Source organism: Drosophila subpulchrella, chromosome 3R, assembly GCF_014743375.2.
Source record: "Drosophila subpulchrella strain 33 F10 #4 breed RU33 chromosome 3R, RU_Dsub_v1.1 Primary Assembly, whole genome shotgun sequence".
NCBI lineage: Eukaryota > Metazoa > Arthropoda > Insecta > Diptera > Drosophilidae > Drosophila > Drosophila subpulchrella.
Window position 1 is genome coordinate 6,777,168 of NC_050609.1, and position 21,128 is coordinate 6,798,295.

Consider the following 21,128-nt stretch of genomic DNA (forward strand, 5'->3'; position numbering starts at 1 on the left):
GACTCGCAGCTACTGTTTAAAAAAAAGAATATAAAGAAGAGGTCCTTCGACAAACACCTTTGTGTTTGCCCGTATGTCCTGCGGTTTTCCTGAATTTTTGTGGTTACCTTGCGCCCATCCGCGTATTTGCCAATTCGCCGACCGACAAGGAATCGCTCAGCGAAAGAGGATGCGTTTATCCCGGCAACACAATGGCTGAAAGGAAAAGCAATTACCAGTGAACAAAGCCGAGCAGGGCTTCCAGCCGCAGCCTGAAACAAGATTTTTAAAGACACTAAGCCGTTTCCCAGGGTGAGCAAATACAAGGGGGTACCTTTAAAACAGAGCTTTTAAGAGTTTAAAGTTAAGAAAGATAAGGTCTCATATTTCACCATATTTCGATGAGCCAAAAAGATTTTGTAAAATTACTAATAAATAAATTCAATTGATATTTGCAAGGAATAAAAATGAACAAAAATATAAGTGGGTTGTTTGACATTTGAAAAGTATTATTCATTCACCTTTTGACTTTGCTATTTCCAAAGAATAATGTTAAACAAATATTTCTTATTAAAATACTTGCATGTACGTTTGCCAAAAGAAAGCAAGCATTGAACCTATTTCGACAAATTTTGTGCCAGCAATAATAAACAAGAACCACAAGAGGTCTATTTTTATTAAAATGTTTCTCCTTTTGTAGACACTTAATAAAAGTATGCAAGTTGTTTTCATATATGAATGAAAAATATAGGTTAATATTTGCATAAGGTGAAAATATAATGAAAGCGATTTAAATAATAAAATATACTTTAGAAACTTCGAAGAAAGTGTTCATCCTAATAAAGTAATTTATAAATGAGTTCAGCCATTTGCATCTAAAAGTTGTATTAAACTTTTGGGTAGAAGTTTTCAGCTGGCATAAAAGGTGCTTAAATTCTCATATGACTTTCTCTTCAAAAGCCGGCGGCTGATTAAAAAAAGTCTTCGAGAGGAGCTTTATGAATATTATGCTGACGAAATTTATGGCAAAAAAAGTGTATGCATATTAATACAAATATTTTCTATATAAGCAAACAAATATTTATTGCGCTCGTTGCAATTTTTCATAAAAGTTTGTGTTTTTGTCGGCAGCAATGAACAAAAACAAGGCACTAAAAAGTTAAAACTTTTGTGGTAAAAATGAGGGGGCTGCCGGAATTTAAGCACAGCCAAGATGCTTAATATTATCACCTGAATGGGGTATGGAATCTAAAATAATTTTATTTGCCGCACATTACGGCAGACATGCAGGACACCCAGGGCCCATTTCCTCGTCCTGCGAGTTGAAAACAAAACTTTTTACGCATAGCCAGGACTCGCAAAGCATTTTAGCTAAAAGCATTTCAATGCTGTTAACTATTTTTGATGGCGTTACGCACTATAAACCAGCCCGCAGAAAGGATTCGCAGCCTGCGTATCCTGGGTTTCACAGAATGGTTGGGGCAACTCTTCGTGAAATGGAAATCTCAACGGAATTGAAACACTTAATTTGCTCGCAATTTGCCACCCACAACGCATATGTACTACGTGCACCTGGGAGATAATGAGACAAAGCCGCTTAGCGATGCACGGACGCCCTTGATGTGGTTGGGTTCGGGATTGGGCTTGGGATTGGTATTGGGTATGGTTTGGGGTTCGGGGTGCTGATGTTACGTTAATGAAATAAAAATTAAACTGCAATGCCTGGCAGGACGAATTAATTGTGTCGCCAAAGGAAGACGAATGCAGGATACAGGCTATACACACACATCGAACTCGGAGTTGGCCAGCGGCACTGAAAAGGTGTCGGCAATTAAGTGAATTCAGCACTTGCCATTGACTGGGGAATGCAGTTCGCTGGGAACAGGACAGGTGATTGGTGTGGCCCAATCAGGATGTGTGCATATAATGGATAATTAATCTTTAAGCTGCCGGCACTGGGCACCCTCCTTTGTATTAATTAAGACACGCCACTTATCGATTTCAATTAGGGGCAAAAGGAAAAGGAGTCTGTTGCCTGTGTTTGCTGCCCCGAACCCATTGTGTGGCTAGTTTGAGACAATTAATGTGCACCAGTTAGATAGACGTATTAAAAACTCCATTGCAGGCAGGTGATTTACGGCTTTACAGTGAAAGAGCAGGAAGCCTTTTGATGGTGTAATAATATATTAAATCTTGCAATAGATTATAGCATAAGGATTTTTTTGCAAATAAGTTACTATATTTTAGTTTTTTGTTGGTTTTTGATTTAGTTACGTAATAGTAAATTAAAAATTCAAGAACAAATATCAAGGTTTAAAATCGAAATTAATTTACTCATACTTAATTGTTACGTCACTGAAATCTCTATAGATTTAAGTCTTACAAGCAATATTTTTCAGAGAAATTTAAAAAATAAACCTTATGATCGAATATATTTTGATTTTATAAATTTAAATCTCTCTGGCAAGGCAAACAACATTTTTTAAAGCGTTAGTTAAATTTTTAAGACCACCCTTCAGTCCTCATTTTCACCTGTAACTTGATTTAAAGAGAATTTCATGGCCCCCCGATAAGCACCTTTTTTTTCTGTTCGTGTAGGTATTAATGGGGCATGTGTTGCTCCGGCTGGGGCAACAATGTATCCGATGGAGTTCGCCAACACCAACACCGTGCCAATAGGATTAGCACAACAAAGTAGCGGGTATGCGAGTATGAGTATGAGTATGCATGCGGCAAGTGCGTGCCTGAGTGCACCTGTCAGGGCTTTTAAGTCATCCACCCAGTCATAGCTGGCTCTGTTCGTGAGCCCAACAACTGACAACTTGACAGCCCCGGCAGAGGCGCTCCAGTTCTTGGGAAAACCCGTCTAAGGTCCCAGCAGAACCGGCAGTTGGCCCCACTCGTTTAGCAGTTCAGATGGCCAGGGCAAACAAACAAATGGAGACTTCTCACTAGGTCGGCCATGCGGGTGGCTTATGTTCTTGGTCCTGCCTCTGCTCCTGTTTCTGGTCCTGCTACTGCTCCTGTTCCTGGGCATGCAAATGGAGCAGCTCGGCAAGAACATCATCAACAAGTACACAAAGCCCGGCCAGAAGTACGAGCACGAGTACGAGTGGCAGTACAAGGGTCCACAATGAGCTGCCAAGTTCAGTCGCATAAATGCATAAGCCACAGCACGCATACATATGTGGGCAAGGCGATGGCAGGTGGGCAGCCAGATAATCACGCCGCACACGGAATGGGTTGAGGTGAACCTCTTCCAGGACTAGAAGCCAGGGAATCCAACATTCCGGCTGAAGACCCACTTTAATTAAGGGTTCTGCGCTCTCTGCCACGCCTCGAGCATGCCCAAAAAAGAGGCTGATGCAATCTGCAGGTGGACACAACCGGCGGAATTCTAAAGTTGCCGAATTTGGTTCTGGAAATCAGAGGGGAAACTTTTAAAAGCTAACCAAGTTTGTCTTAAATTGTATAATAAGGTATAGGTTTTATCTAGCATTTATTTAAATAACTTATGACTATGTTTCTTAAGGATAAAGAAAGAGAACTTCGGAAGGTGAGCTTAAACTAATATTAATATATTTTTAAATGTTTTCTAGTAATTCAATGAACAGACTTTCGACACCTAGAAAAATTACAGAAAAATTAAATCGATAGGAAAGAAAATAAGTATGTATAGTAAGGTCATTAGACCTATTAGGCTATGACTTATTATATCTAAGTAGTGATTCCAAAATTTGTAAGTCATGGATTTTTTGTTTTACCTTAGGAATTAAAAAAATATTGGACATCCTTAATTGGGTGTTTATTGCACCTTATGTATCATTATTATATAAAAAGAAATGATAGATATTTGATTTATATATCTTGAAGATTTTACAAAAAATTATTTGATGTAGATTATGTCCTTATCCTATACTCACCCAAATCCCTTGCCAATCAGCTGATGAAGGGCATGCCGAGTTCGCTTCTTGCTTTGGCCCTTTGAAAGTGTTCAAATGCAGCTGCCAAAAGTTGTCTTAACTTGAGCACACTGTGTGCAGCTTCAGTTTATTTCTGGGGCATTTAAGTGACTGGCCGCCTTAGCAGGGGTTTCTTGGGATGCTCTCCTCGGATGCGCCAGCAGCTCCGTCTGCTGAAAACTGGAACCCCTCCGGTTACTACCAGTTAGTACTACCACTGGCTGCCTTTGACGGGCCCCCGACGACTGGAAAGGGAAGTTTATTTTTTTCTGGCTTTCGCTGCCAGGACGAGTGGAATGTCGGCCAAACTAACACATCCTGACACAAGTCAAGAAATTTATGAGCTGTAACGTTGGCTGGGGCTGCTGAGTGCCGATGGGGATGAGTCCTTATCCGTATCCGCATGTGAGTGTGTTTTTGTGTGTGTTGCCAGGCGTGTGGGGCTTTTGGCTTAATTGAAATTTAAACGTTTAACCCTCGGTGTCAGCAGTTAAGTCCTTTGTTTTGGCAGCTAAGTGCATTTCATGCAACTGACACTTGGCCATTTCAATTTGCCCAGCAACTACAAGCGGTAACAACTAAATCGATGGGTTGGCCACTGTGCCACTATTGTATACATAGACATTTCCCTCAGTTGGCCATGATTGCCGAATCGAAAACCAATAAATGGTGAGGGAATCAACCCAATTATGCCACCGAACTTTTGTAAACTTCACCTGCTGATTGGACCAGTCAGACACGCAAGTGGTGAAGGCATTAAGCTCGAACGCATGAGCCATGAGCTGTGAGCCATGAGCCATGAGCCATCAGCCAGCAAGTGGCCATTTTGGCTGTCATGGCAACCTGGTTGGCCACCACAATAACACGGAGCATGCACCGACTGCCGACCACCACCGACCACCGCCCAACTGGGCCACCTGACCTGAGCTACCTAAGCCACCTCGTCCACCTGCCCGCCCACTCACATGCGAGCCAGTTGTGTTGGAGATTCCAGCGGTGCCGCCTGGTGGCGTCCATGTCCAGTGCCACTCGCTCTCCGCTTAATATAAATTTGTGCAAATTTGTGTAATAAACCGGCATGCCAGAAGTGAAACAAATCTGCTCCCGACAGCAGCTCAAAGGCACCGCAACGGCAGTAACAAATTTCTGAGCTATGCGAAAATGTCAAGCATTTTCCGTGTCTCTCTGTGTGTGTTTGTGTTTTCATTTTTGTATCAACAACCCGTACTTGTGGATTTTTTTTTTGTATACCTTATATAGTATATATATATGCTATATGCACGCCTGCAGTGGGCAGTGCGCGCACGCTCGTGCTCTCGGCCAGCTTTTCATTGCGGAATGCTTTGAGCCGGAGCGGAATTGGCCGGGCTATGCTTTTGGCCCGTTCTCTCGCGATTAACCTGCGGAATGTCAAAGTCAAGCCAGGATCGCCAGGTGGCTTGAACTGGCCCAGGGACAGGACTTCCAAACACAAAAAGATACTGCCTCGAATTCCCATCCAGAGCAAACAGTTTATTTTCTCGATTGTAGCGGAATATACTGGGAAAAAAATTAAGAAATCTTAAAGAAAGTATTTTGAAAGCCCAAATAGAAGAGTTTAGTCTTGATGAATCGGTTTCAATTTTATAATAGCATTTTTATAACTTTTAATAAAACAGGTGACTCAAAAAGGGAAGCGTTATCTGAACTAAAATGATGTTTTGATAATTAAGAGGAAAAATTGTTGGAAGTTCAAATGGAATGATACGCTTCCATTTTTTAACGGGGACTTTAAGTTTTCTTTAGGTTTATAATACTGTAACAATACAGGTGCCTTAAAATATATATGATATTTTATTCGGGCTTACATCTTTGGAAATTCGAAATATTATGATAAGGGTTTGGTTTTTTTTTGTATTTTATAGTAGAACGTATTGGAATACTCCGGTGATTTGATTCGATTTTGACAGGACCTTTTTATGCATCAGTAATACATTTTGTATATCTACTTGGAGAGGCCATTTTAAATACTTATGCAACAATGGTATTTAAACTTTTCAAGTTATTTTCCTGAGTGTCCCTCCTGCTCCCTTTTCTACCCTCGTGGGTGGAGTGGCTTTCCAAGTGGTTTTTCAATGAAGTGTTAAGTGGGCAGAGATGCCTGGCTGCCTGTCCTCTCGCATCCTCTCGCGTATGTGTGTGCAAGTCCTTAGCTACTTTAGCCGTTCCCCCTTCCCTGTCTGTGTGTGTGGGCCTTATTTTGTCTGTGTGTGTGCTTAGTTGTCGCAGGATTCTCGCTCACCTGGCAAATAGTGCTGCGGTATATGCACACCTCGCAGCCAGAATCCCACTTCCACTGCCACATCCACTTGCCATTCTCCACTTGCCACCCCGCACAGCCCATAGCCATTGTTTGATGGTGGTTATAAAGCTGACAGCTGTCAGTTGGCAGTAAATTTGCTAAAATGTTTATTTGCCAAGCGGCTAAGTTTGCGTTTAACAGCAAGGCGGATGTACACATATATGTACAGTATACACATATATACGCCGCACAATCACAGACGTTGTGTGAGGCCACAAGGATACCAAGGACCAAGGACCGAGGACCGAAGACCGAGGACCACTGACCAACGCCCGGGGACCATTTCGAGTTGGCCAGGTTTAATCATTTATAAACAGCTGCAACAGCAGCAGCAGCAGCTACTACAAATATGCGAGCTATTCCTGGCCTGCCTGGCATGACAAATGTTTTGGTACTTAATAATAGAATAATTATGGCGACACCATACTATAAAACGGTTTAATGATTATGATGCTCATATCCACATTTCTATGCAGGACACACCAGGGGTCACACACACACACATGCTGTTTGGGTTTAATTGCCGTTTTGGAATAATGCGATTTAGCCCACAGTTTGGCCTACTAAAACACAGCGATTGCCCTTGAAGCATTTCGATTTAGACCACTTGCATTATTTGGGCCATGCCATTTTCACTTACCAAGCCACCGGATGCCACTCAATTTTCAAATTTTCTCGATTGCCCAAAAAGTTGGATCGTTATTTTCGCTTTTACACTGGTAAAAACTAAATTATATTAAAAAATTTTCAATATAAAAATATTAATTTAAAAATAGTATTAAAATAAGTTGGAAATTCTATGATCATGATCTATGATTCATTGTCATAAAAATATGAAACGGAGTCCAAGTAGAATTTGTTTATTTAAAATTAAATAGTATTTTTTTTAACTATGGGTTACCATGGCTGATCAAAAAAAGGTACTTTTATCATTTTTAAAATTGAATATGGGCTATTGACCAATTATTTTTTGGCTGTGGACTTTCATTCTCCGCTCCGCCAGCTAATGGAGCTCAAACTTCAAACCGGGAGATGGGGAAAAGTTAAATTTTATTGCACTTCCCGGCCAACTGCTGCGCGCGGCGTCTTGTCTCTTTTTTATTATTAATTTATTAAAAGCCCGACGCCTGTCGTCTGGCCGTGGCTCTCAGCCGGTTCCGCCTGGTATGTTCAACGCCTCGTAAACCTTGCCAAAATCATCACCAGCAGAGCCTTGAAAATGGCAGCAAAATGAAATGTAAATCCGAGGAAGGCGGAGAAATCGCCTGAAAGGCAACAAACGAATCGAGCTTAATGCCCGGCAATCGCCATCAATGAGCCTTTCCACTCCCACTCCTTTAATACCGAATACCAAATAACGAATGCCAGTTACAATACCAATCCCAATCCCAATCCAATTCGAATTCGCTCTTGTGTTTATATAATTTAATTTCGAGTTGCAATCAGCTCGATAGGTTTTCGCAGATTTCCACAGTTTTTATTCGCACGCGGATTTGGCTTGAGCTTGAGCAGCTCGAAAACGTGGCGAAACGCATTCACATGATTATTATTTGTGGCTAAAAATAAGCAAGGAATTTCCGTTTCGCCTGCGGTGGCGTTTTTCGAAAACTATTTTCCAAGCGATTTAACAGCCAAATTCACTTTGATATCGCGTGAAATGTGCGGCGCTTATGTGTGAAAAGGGAAATTTAAATCAAATGCAGAGACACAGAGACGGTGAATTTTTCATGGCATACTTTAGCGGGCAACGCGAGCGCTGAGGTCCTGTCAACAAGGGGGGGTGGGGTGGTGGGTTTATATCCCTAGCTTTCTAGCTGTCTGTTTCGCTGTTTTTGCCAAGCATCAACCAACCTATTCCCCAGTCATCACATGTGTGTGTGTGTGCGTTGCTCACTCTTTGATAAAAACCGAAATTAATTATTGACGAGGACATAGCCGCGGATGTTGCCTTTGCGTTCGCCCGTTGAAAGTTTAAAAGGCGTTCGACTGAAAGCAACACACACATACACCGATGACACACCGACTCACCACCACACTCGCACTCCGCACTTCCGTTTCCGCTTAAAAGCACCGCGATGTGTTTACTTTGAACTAGCGAAACTGTCAACGGCAACCGCAAACTATCGGCGGTAAGAAGGACCCGCATCAGAGAAGCCCTTAACCAAGCCAGTTGTGAGCAAACAAATTAGTGTTTAATTATACATAGGCAACCGGGTGGCCCATTCATTAAACGGCAAAAAAAATGCATCAAAGCGGCGTAAAATGAGTGAAAAATCTCCTTCCAGTGACAACAAAGACAAACACAAGGAGGGTAAAGGGTGAAAAGTGGTGAGGACGGGGAAAAAGGACAAAAAGCAGGTCAGATACTAACCGCATTAGAGGATGCAGAAGCGTCCGAAAGCGGAAGTGAAGCGCGTGACGGGGCCGGCCAAACCGCCTCGTCTGAAGGCCGCGAAAAAGCAATTGCAGTTCGAGAGTCCGCTGCCGCGAAGGACACGCGCCGACCAGTTGCAGAAGCAACATCATCCCATCAACCAGGAAGGCCAGGAGCAAAAGCAGGAGAGGAGGCAGCAGAAAAGGCAGCAGCAAAAACCAGCAGACAAAGTCATTGCTATGCCGGGCAGCAGCCAGGATGCGGACACGGATGCGGCAGCGGAAGCTGCAGTGGACGTGCCAGAAACAGAGCCAGCTCCATGGCCAGACCCACATCATCCACATCCAGATCCCGGCCAGCTAACGGTGTCACATTCACAGTCGGTCCCCGCCTCCTCCTCCTCCACCTCCTCCGCCAAAAAGCGTCTCGCCGAAGGTTGCACCAGTCTTATGTATGCCTGTCAGCGGGGCGACATTGTCCAAGTGCTCGCCCAAATGCGCGAAAAGGTAAGACGGCAGTACACTCTGAAAGAATACTTAAGTATAAACCTTCTTTTATGATGATTTTAATTTTAAAAATATTTTGCAAACCTTTTAAATGAGTTTACTTCAATTAACTAACAAAATATGTCAAGTCATTTTACAAGTCATTTTCCTCTTTAGAAAAATGATTTATGGCTTTTGTTTTACAAAGTTTAATTTAATTTTAGATTGTTAACTGTTTAATTTTTTAACTTGGTTAAACTTATAAAATATTTTTTTAGTAAGAAATATTATGTTTTGTAAAGCCCTTTAAGAACTTTAATCTTAAAACTATTTTTATTTTGAATATTATTAGGGTAAACATTTCAACAATACAAATTATATGACATTTTTAAAGAATACAAATAATTTAATTTTTAAAGAACATATTTTTTATGTTTTTAACACAGCCGACAGTTGTCCATACATCTTCATGCGTTTTAATTGTGAACAAATTTATTGATTTGAGTTTTGGGAATAACTCTTATTATTATAATGGCTTAAACATTTATATTTAAGGAAATGTAGAAGTCCTAAATACTTTTTTTTACCACACTTAATTTCTAAGTGCAATAACAGAAACTAACCAGCGTAGTATAGTTTGGCGACTTATAACACGTGTTCAGGCCAAAGCGAAAACAAGCCAACTGCAATTGTGTAAGGGAACAGGTCTTGCCAGCAGCTACCAAAAAGGATAATGGCTAAGCCGAGGCGGTCCAAGCATGACAAGTTGACTTCTTCCAGGTCCGCGCCTCTTTGGCTCCTCGGATCCCAAAAAACAAAGCCAGTCGTCTTTTTTGGGGCCAGGAATAAAGGCCCAAATCAGGCAGAGGCGTAGCAAAGATTCCAATCTTTCTGCAGTCACGATGAGCCGACACAAATGCTTAAAGCCAGAAACGGAAGACCCGGTACCCTTACCCTTCCGAGGTTTCTGGGTGTTTTTGGGGGTCCTTAAATTTCCGTTGCAGTCATTTCGGCGCATTGTTCACAGTTCAGAGCCCCTAATTGCTTCATAAACATTTCTACAACAGGCTGGGGCGCCAGCACAACAAAGGCGAGTTGAATTTGAATGCTGTAAATGGCAGGACATTTAAAATTGACAAAATAATCCCCCAAGCTTAGTTATGCCGGCCGAATGGTGAATGCTAAATGGTTGGTCCTTCTTCTGCTGCTCCTTTTCTACTTTCCTGCTTTTCTCCCATCAGGACCATCATTTGATTCCGTTTCAATCGTCCTGCTCGTCCATCAAGCGCCTAAATATGCCAATTTCACATTTAATTGAAATTTGAAAAGTTTTTAATTGAACGCAGATAAATTTTCAAGGCCTGCCAAAGGAGCCTGGTCATGTCCTTCGAAATCACCCTTCTCTTTTTCCCCTTTCAGATTGTCATGTTGCTAGTTTTGCAATTATATGCCAGCCATTGTGAGCCCTGACAAATGCCTTCATTTCCGGCCCGTTGGCGTGCCTTTCGTCCTGGTAATTGATATTGACGCCAAATTTGATGTGAAATTGCCTGGCATTGAGTATTGCGCACACACAGAGTTCGACAGCGACTTTTTGCGCAAATACTTAGATGAGGCCCCTGTAAATTTTCCACCGACTCCTTCTGTCAGCTTACTCGCAATTACATAGCCAAATGACATTTCTGCTGCCTAACCTTGGTAGCAAAATTCTCAGCCCTCCCCCCCGAGCAGTTTATTTGCCTGTGAAATATGGCAAATGCCGGGCTATTATTACTTACTTTGGGTCGCGTACTTTATGAGCCTCATAAACTGTAACATCAACATGACCACATTTCGCATTTTCGGTTGCCCAGCTGAAAAGCACAAAAATTGCTTTTCAACTCGGGGGGCATCGAGGCGTATGCGTAATGTGAGTGAGCAGCATTGCTTATGCAAATGAATGGGCGTACTTGTATTTTTAGAAAAAAGAAATCTCGCTCCTCACGGTTCAAGGTAATTGTGATTCCGATTCCCCAGAAAGTTCAGTAAATCTGTATATAATTACGTCGCCAGTCGCTGACTGATATTATTAATGTTCAGTTGCGGCTATATTGTTGTTCTCATTGCTGTTCTTGTTGTTTATTCTGTTATATCTTGTGCCTCTAAGACATATTTTAATTTGTCTTGTCTCTGCATGTCTGTGTCTCAGATTTTCCGCAGCCTTGATAAGGCCGCCTAAGCTATTAAAACTTTTAATGTCTTTAATTTACCGTCTTCTCTGGCCAACAGTCGTCTTTTCTTCTCCCATTTTCATTTTTGCTTTTGTCATAGAATAATTAAACAGCTCCTCTTGGCTTTGTCGCCCTTTAGTTGTTATTTCTGTTTGCTTAGCGCCACGATATTTTTGTGGATATATTTTAATTGCGCTTATGGTCTGGAGGACCTCTTGAACTATATGCTTGCTCTTTATTGGATTTCTGTGTTTTCGATTTATTGCTGTGTTCAACATGGCGTATGAGTAACAACTATTGCCGAGCTGGGGAGAAAGCTTCCTCTACACACGTTTCACATATATATATATATATATATTTGGTGGAGATATATAGATTTATATACAGGGACACTGGCTCTTGTACACAACGCTGGTGGCTTCTCGGCTTTTTGAGAGCACTCAAGCAACATTCATCGACGTTGTTTACTCGCCTGCTATTGTTTTGCTTAAACTTTTCATTGATGTTGGTTTTTCCAGCCACCCCTCAATATCTTGGGCTCTCGTCTCTATTGTCTGACTGCGCTGCTGCCGCTGCTGCTGCTGTTTTTACCAATTAAGTCTTAATTTCTTAGAAAATAAAACTTTTTGGCTCCCAGGCATTGTTGCTGTGTCTTCTCGTTGTGAATTCCCCGAGCTGCTCTGGGCCCGCCTTTAGTTAATGTTAATGGCGTAATTGTGCCACCTTCGCATCGGGGTCAGTTGTTGTTGCTCTATACTTTATAGCCCCTGCCTTCGACTTTAAACCGCAATTTAGCCGAGAGTTCGAAACTGAAGTTTTACACCGCAAGTTGGTAATTGTATGTCTATCTTAGGCTGTGTGTGTGTGTGTGAGTGGGCCGCTGGCTGCCATCCCTCAGATTGCTGCAGGTGTGAATTATTTATTTTCACTTAAGATTTGCGGCGCTGCTGGGTCCCGTCCTGGTCCTTCGTAGTTGCTCCTTGGTTAGTCACTCCGCTCCCCTCTTTCGAACTCCTAACCATGGGCCCCTCTTCACTTTTACAGCTTTAAGCAAAAGTTTTCGCTCAAAAGTCAGCTGCAGAAGTTGATTTTAGCCGACCGAGAGCCGCAAGAGATGCTTTTGTTTGTTGCAAATAATATAATAACAAAACAAGTGGGCTACTTCGTGGGGGAATGATCAACGGAGTTGATGACCCTTACAGCGAGTGTTAAAATAAAAATAAATTTAATAATATTTGTTTATAGTCTTAAATTTAAAAATATTATAGCTGGCAGGTGTTCATTATATAAACCATTTTTAACATCATCTAACAAAGTGTCTAAAAGTATGCTGTAGAAAATTAACATCCGTCGTTAAAAAAAATGCAAAATATACATTTTTGCATACTTTTGGGCACATCTGTTAAAAATATTAAAACAAGAAATTTCTATAAAATATTTGTATACTTCTTGTCTTTAAAAACGATATGAAAAGCTTCGTCGGTTATTCCCCATTTCCAACCGTTTTTCCAGGGTATGCTGGACCTGTGGGACAGGCGAATGGGATTTTGTGCGGTCCTGGGAGTGCTGGAAAGTTGTCGTTGAAAATTAATTTAGAATTCAGATCGCCTTACTTTGCGCCCCTACCTTTAATATTGAAGCACCAACTGTTTAGAAAAAATTTTAGCTTCCACTCTGTACATTTTTTAATTAGCTTCAATTGATTGACCTTCGGTCGGCATTTTATAATTACGCTCGTTCATAGCACTTTCTTTCCCCCAATTTTTCGCTTTCTTTCGCCGTTTGCCGCTCAATCAACGTGCAAATTATTATCAATTTGGGCGAAGTGGGCGAAAGGAGTGGAGGACTCCGATGCAATCGGATCCCGGATCCTTTTCCGGTGCCTTTCGCCCGGCCACGGCTTGGTAATTTTAATTGCGATTTTTTCCAACCCCTCCCAGCGGAACTGCAACACGTTTGGCACATTTTGTTGAAAATTCATTAAAAATGACGTCGAAAAAGTTTGCATTTCACCCAGTTTTCTACCATTTCTCCCCTGCCTCGTTTATTCAGAGCGAGTAGCTCTGGCTGTTCAATCGTTCTTTCATTTCATTTGATTTGCCTTTGCTTTTGCCGCTGACATTCAGATTACTTCAATCGGTATCTATTTAACTTCAGTCGCAGTCATTTGAATTTTTAATTAATCGCTCGGCTGTTTGGCGAAAGTCAGGTGGGGAATGGAAGGGCGCAAGTGGAATGCAATCAGCGCCAAAGGTCAAACCCCCAATCCCCCAATGAACCCACTCTGATTGGATCGAAATATTTTATTTTGGCCAAAAGCTGAACCCTCGACATTTGCATGCGATTTCGACAGTTTTGCATGTCCGAACACAATTAATTAGGCTGCGAGGCCCAACAAATGTCCAAATAAAAGTCAGCGGGGCCAACGAGTTAAATTAATGGCAAAAGTGAGCGGGTTTGAGGTTTTCGGTTTCGGTTACGGTCATCATCAGAAGTTGGCCAAAACGGGCTAATTGAGCACAAAAACCCATTTCCAATTGGCTGGACCTCGAACTTTCGACCATATGCGACGGCTTAGCCCTACAGCTGTCCAATTAATTAGAAGCCACCAGAAATAGCAGACGGACTATGACGAGGATGACTCTCCCACTGAGCTGAGAACTGAGAACTGAGCCGAACTGACCAAAGTTTGCATTGGCAAATTAATTACTGAAATCGTAGAAATTTGTCTTGCCATAGAAGCCCACTACTACTGTTTGGCTCTCGAGATGACTTCCTGGCCAGAAGTTGCCCAGTTGGCCAGCCCGAAGTTGCAGTCCAACAGGAGTTGAAGCACATAGGATATCCGTGTATGAATTTGTATCCTCCTGCTACTGCTACTGCCATTCCTGCAACATTTTTGCTCAAGGAAGCGCCCGGCGGGCTAATCACATGAGCGGTATGAGAGGGCATCCAAAACTTTTGCCTCGGCATCCAACAATATTTGCTCTGAGTGCATAATGACAGTCAAAGTTGACACAAATGAGCATAGCTTGTTACTAATTTTAATGCGCTTCGGTGCACAGTTGGTCCTTTGCGAAGAGGACGAAGGGTAGGGGAAGTCCTGGCTGGCTGGCTGGGATTTTGGGGTCAGGGATCAGAAAGTTTTGTGTTGCGGAAATTACTCGGAATGCGGGACCGGGTTGTGCATAATTTTTAATTGACCCACGGTGGGTGTGGAGTTCTCTGCGAGTTACTAAAATATTTTCCAAGTTAATTCGATTTAGAGAAAACTTGAGCCATGACTTACAACTTACAACTTGGCCAATGAATTATGCAGGCGACATGGACATGGCTCTTATACCCAACCATACCTCATATTTCCCAAGTTCAGCTGGGGTTCGGCTCTCTAAAGTATGCATGAGCCATGTACCCGGAATTGAATTGCCGTTAAAGTGGGGAAATTGCTCTTGATGTTTAGCAAACATTCTGCCACCTGGGTATGAGATTGAAGGTGGGGAGTTTTGGTGCGTTCACAGCACCTCCAACCGCCGGAAAAGTTTGTAGATCAAAATGAAAGTTTGCCGTTGTTGTTAATCCGTTGCACGGCATAAAAACTATGCGAAAGTTTAACTACACAGCGCTGGGAGTACAGCTAGCAGTATTCTGTGCTCAGGATTCTGGGCTCCGGCATACAGCATCCAGGAACCCGGATCCCCGGCACATGGCATAATAATAATCCGTGCGGCAAACCTTTTGATGAGTTCAGGCCAAAGCGGATGAGAAAACGGGGGGCCTGAGCCAAAGTAGCTGTAAATAATTGCCAAAACTACTTAAGAATGCTGCACAGTGAAACGCTTCCTCAAGGATCAGCAGGTGGGCTGTGGACGGAGAGAGTGGGGGACAGCAGAGGAAAAGGGTTACGGATAGAGAAAGTAGAGATGCCGCAACAAAGGCCCCGATTCCAGCCAACTGCAGTGCACGCAGACAACCGCCATTGTTGCTGCAGCCGCCAACGTGGCACTAATTAGAAGTATAAAAGGTGCCACAACAACAGTTAGAGAGCAGAATCATCCTTACTCCCCTGAGTTCCCCCAACCCCGTATATTCACCTGCCTGAGCAGCAGTTAAGCTTTGTCTGTCGAGCATGCAAATTATAGTTGCTGCGGAGGCGTCTGGCGGCTTGAGACACTGCCACGCCTACTTATGCGCCTACTATCCATATATAGAGCTACTGCTGCCGTTTCTTGTTTGAGATCCAAACAGTGGCGAACACTGGGGGTTTCTGAAATCAAAACGTTTACAGTCTTAACCCAGAGCGATCTGAGTGGAGACTCTGCTGAAAATGAGTATGCATATTAAGGGGGCATACTATGTTTTCAGGTTGTGATATATGCACTTAAGGAAATAATTATTTAGAGGGAAAAATCCACTTTAAACTTCTAATATACCAACGGATACCTTAAAAACATTACGAAGAATTTTAAAATGATTTAAAAATGAACGGTCTTAAAGTATGCAACAATAAACTTTAATACGAGAACATTTATTTAAATGCAGTTCTAGACACTGTGTTTTTAAAAAACCAAAAATTTTAGTGTGACCATATCAATACTTTTTAGCAAATTAATGTACCACAAAAATACTTTCTTTCGTTTTTAAACTTAACCCAACCACATTTTCTCTTATATATTCCAAGTCGTTAAAAATATAGTACCGCAATCTGAAAGATTTTAAACATTTTAATGATGCAATGAAAACCCCTTGGAACATTTTCAGCACTCGCCCCTGGATCCGAGCAGTTGCTACCTGCGCACTTTGCCGCTCACGTTAATTAAAATACATCTTGAGGGGCCGGGCAAATGTGATTAACATATGAATGGCACATTGTCCGCATAAATTTGCCATTGAGTGGGACTGTGGCTGTTGGTGTCTGGAGTCTGGGGTCTGGATTCTGGGGTCTGGGGTCTGGGGTCTCCGGTGCGGTGGCTTCTATGCCCTGTGGTCACTTGACATCTTAAGCGACCACAGACACGGGCGACCTCGAGGCGCCTACAAAAGAGTTTCCGGTATTTGGGCGCACTCCGGGCTTATCCAGGGGTTATCCTGCTGGAAGACATGCTGGGCTCCCATGGTGGTGTTCAGTACTCCCAGCCTTTTAATGTGCCATTCTCCCGACGCGTCACACATAATTATGGCGGATGTGCTGCCCAACGAAGCGTTAAGTCGAATTCTCGGTTCCTCCCCGGAATATCCTGAGATACCCGAGGCTCCTACGAGATGCCAGTTGCCATTTGTGCCCTTTCATGGCTTTCAGGCCATGCATGTATTTTATTTTTTATGCATTATCATGTAACTGTGTGCCTGCTGTTCTTCTTGTGGCGGCTGCGTCGTCTTTCATTATTATTTATGCTTTATTTATATTTGTACGCACTTCCTGGCCATAAAACCCCTTACAACTTGGGTACAGGGTGCGGGTGCCACACGGCGTATGCGTCATGCACGCCTACATTCCATGCTCGTGAATCAAAGGAGTAGAACACATCCTATGACTTCTGTGACCATACTTCCATCTCCGTCTCCAACTCATTGTTATGCTAATGGCCTACGATATATGAATAATAAGCCCGGCCACAACGCGACTGCTGACCACACACTTCAGTTGGAGGCTCTGATTTCGAGCAGATCCTGTGGGTCCTGGCGATTCGTCCTTTGACTTCAACGACAACGTCGACAGTTGTCGCTTCAGTTATGCAAATGCCGAGCAGCAGCAGGAGGAAGTGGTCGAATATTTGATATCTTTATATCTGTTTTTCGAGAGCAACGCAAATTGTTTTCCTCTGTTTCTGTTCGGGGCTTTCATTCAGACGAACTGTTGGCTTATAAATCTGTTGGCCCCTTAAGCCCTGTATGCCGGCTGCTGGGTGTAAAAAACCCAAAGGAAGTTTTAAGTTTAGTTGTCGTTTCGTTTCGTTTCGGCATTTCCGGGAGCTCTTAAAGGCCCAGGTCAGAACACGTGCATATATGTATCTATATCCCAAGGATGAGTTGGCTGGGTTCGAGATGAGAAATCGTAAAATTCGAAATTTTATGTCTTCACCAGCCTAACTGTTGCTGCGGACTGCTTTTTAGCTTTTTTGCCGGACGGCTGCCATAAATCCTGACTCGTGCTTTTTAATGTGCACCTTTTGTGTTGGCTTGCAGCTCATTTGCCATTAATCTGACGAAACTAAAAGTGAGATAAACAAAACCAGATGGACTAGCTGGCGATTTTTTCCTCATTTATTACCGGGGAGTTGTGGAGTTAATTCTGCGCATTGTTATATTACTGAATAAATAAATGTTACATAATTTTATAAGTCATCAAAGGGAGAAGGGTTTAATTTACATAGGTATTTTATTATAAAGCTTATTTATTTGATGAAGTTTTCAACGAATAAAATAGTTTGAATAAAATATCTATAACAAATAAAGTGATAGGGTAGTTTCCTATCGATATTAATAAAAGGCAAACATTGTGTTAAATATATTAATTAAATACATTACATTTAATTAAATACAATTACATTTTGAACAAGTACTTTTATAAACGCCTTTGAACTTGATTAGGCCCTATTTCGGCAGCGGGAGTTAACGGTTAAGGTTTTGTTCCCACAACTAGGACCAATATCGAGAACGGTTGAACCCATTGCATGTGAGGCCAAGCACAGCCAGACAACCAAAATCAAAAGCATTGGCCAAGAATGTTGTAAAATGTCCATACTAAATTGCTTCTGTTGATATGCGATCGAAGTTATAAAAAAACACGTGTGTGACTATTCCGAATCGTTCTGTAGACTGCGTTTCTGGAATTTTAGATTCTATCTAATTAGAAATCGTTGTAAGGACAGTGTATTTATTACGACTAACAACACTTTTTTCATCAGTCATTAATGGTTTAATTTATGACTTGAACGTTGATTGACATTTTTCTTAGAACTTAAAGTTATGACACACGGCTGTTGTTCGTGTCTAGTTTAACATTTTTACTTAATTTTCCCATTAAAAATATTTTTAACAAATAATTGTTTAATGAATATTTTCAGTCACATTCTAGAACAGGTAATGCTGTCTATATGACTTTGTAGCTTCCCATGATTTGGCTCCATGGTATCCCTCAGGGGAACGCCGAAATGGCCAGCACAATTGTCACATTTATCCTAACCAACTGCACATATTTGCCATATTTGGCTTATATGTATATATCTATATGTCTTTTCTTAAAAAGTCTGAGCCAAAGTGCTGTTCTAGTATCTCTAAAACTTATAATATTTTTACTAACCTGTTCTATTGTTACAAAATAATATATTTCTTATATTAGAAGCTTAATGGTTGAAGTGATTTTTGGGTTGCTTATTTACTACTTAATGAATATTTGTTAGAATTAGGCATGGTCTATAAGACTTTTGTTTCGATTTTATAACCCTTTTTAAGAACCTCTGAAACTCGAGACATTTTTCCCGTTGTGACCCCATTTTTATGTGGCCCAGGCACGTTTTATTTGTTTAAAGAACTATTAAAATGGCATAAACAGGAACTCGAATGGCGATGGCAATCGCACTGGTGGGCCAACTGGACTGGTGGGTTGTTTGACTGTTGGACTGGCTAACTGGCAGTGCCAAAGTTTTATCTGGCCAAGAGCAGTGGAGGGGGGTTATTGGAGGGGGCCAGCTGGTGCTGCTGTTGCTGCCTTTTGAGCGCATTGTTGTTGGTCGTATTTGATTATCGCATTTCATTTTGTGTCGGGTGAATGTAGAAAGTTGAATGCAAATTTGCATGACACCAACAGAAGCGGTCAGTGGGTGGTGGCTGATGATGATGTTGGGCGAGGGCGAATGGAATACGGCAACAATCACACCAAGCATCATCATCATAATAATAACAAAGCAGCCAGAGCAACACTGCCCCATCCTGAGGTCCTTTTTTGAATTTGTTTTTTTTCTGCTATCCTTATTTTTACCCCCTATTGTAGCCAGCCCAGGCTGTCAAAGTTTTTAGGAATCATTTCAGTTTATTTGAATTATTCATAATCCGGACGGCAGCGTAAGAAACAAACAGCAACTCAGACCAGCAGAAAAGCTGAAAAAGCTGGCCAAAGATAACGGAAGCAGCAAATAAAAATCATTCATTGTAAACATTTTCCCCCATTGCAGCAGAAAGTTTTTGCTGGCAAACAAAAGGGAAACGTAGCCGCAGCTCAAATTCGATTCAATCAACAAAGAAATATGGAAATACCACAGCGATAAAGGCGAAAAAATTCGCACCATATTCCAGAGCAAACTGTAAATTAAGTGAAACATTAAATATTTAACTTGGGTGAAATTAACTTTTTGGGGTTTTTCCAACGAATCACACCTGTTGAAACTCTGGGAATCCTTTTGCTGCCACAAGAAGCACTTTCTGGGCTCAAAGTATCCCCCTCAAGTGCGCCCATGCAACACGCAAATGCCTAATAGTCAAAGTTTACTTTCCACTCTCGCCTTTTGTTGTTCTTGCCACAAGAGTTTTGGCTTACTTTCTTCTACAGCTATTGAACTCTTGTTTGACTCATACTAAAATGTGCAATAAATTGGGGACTTCCTGGGGCCTCGGAGGGGGGACAGGTGAGAGGGGAAAGGAGAAAGGTGGCCTCCACTTCGCTCACGACAGTTTAAGACAGTCACGCGATATTCTTCTAGCGTTATAAATAGAAGGGCAGCGTGCCCGAACTGTTTGTAAAAATTGAATGTTGGTTAGAAAAGCAACACAGTCAATCACTCAGGCATACTGACAAGATAAACACTAAATGCACCGGGAATAAAATATACAGATCTGAGATAAGTTACTTAAAACATTAATATATCATGACCCCAATTTTTGACAGAGTAAACTTCAGAATTTACCTAAATAAAGAGAAATACTGGACAGAATGTAGTACCTCGCTTGTAAAAAAATACATATCAAATTCCATTTAAACATAAAAATTTTAATTTTTCATATTTCCTATTTAATGTTAAAATCACGAATTTTTTGACAAAAACAATACAAAAGATGTATTGAACATACATAAAATGTCTTACCTCGTTAAAATCGAAATAAAATTCACAATCGATTCGAATTCCAACATTTTTTTCGATTATTTTTGCATAAAAATGTGAAGAGGGTGAAATTGTCAACAAAAAATAATAAAAAATTACCATGTTTGCCAATGTTTTTGTGTAAAGTTGGTGACTAATTGGACTGTTATTCCTCGAAAAATGTTATATTATATGGATTACTAAAAAGCTGAATAGTTTTTGCTGACAAATTTAAACGTAGAAGTTAGAAAATTTTACAAGGATTTTTTACAAGCTTAATAGTTCTCTGAAAAGTCATAAAAAAGTTTAAAGAACCTTTGTAGGACCCTTAATTAGTGTCTTGTCAAAGGGGGTTCTGATTTTTCTGAGTGAGTGGGCAGATAGGCGGAAAATAAAGAGGTGTGGGAGCAGCAGGAAATTAGCACAAACTATGCCGCAAGAAAAGTTAGTTGCGAAGCCTAATAAGCGGCGCCCATGGACTAGGACTATGAGTCCTGGCCATACCCCACAACCATCATCCGCCCTGTTGGCCGACGATTTGCCAACGTTTTCACTTTCACATTTGCGTGATGCCGCTGACGTCGCTGCCGCTGCCTCAGTCGCCGTTGACGTCGCTGTCGTCGCATTGCGAATTCCTGGCAGAAGCGGGCAAAGTTTTAGCATACTTTTCGGCGGCGGCGACAGTATTTTTTGTGCACTTGAC

General features: G+C 41.6%; 1 protein-coding gene across 2 annotated transcripts in view; it reads left to right on the forward strand.

Moving 5' to 3' along the window:
* Positions 1-56: 56 nt before the first annotated feature.
* The window catches only part of LOC119563265, a 35,013-nt gene continuing 13,941 nt past the window's right edge, over positions 57-21,128 (forward strand). Inside the window, exon 1 of one of the 2 annotated variants that reach the window (XM_037876584.1) lies at positions 57-291. Coding sequence is in view for 1 of the 2 variants with exons in the window: in XM_037876581.1 (XP_037732509.1) it covers positions 8,665-9,162 (498 nt within the window). In the remaining variant the exon portion in view is untranslated. Of the gene's footprint in view, positions 292-8,664; positions 9,163-21,128 lie in introns of those variants that run through there. The other variant, XM_037876581.1, reaches the window with a different exon arrangement.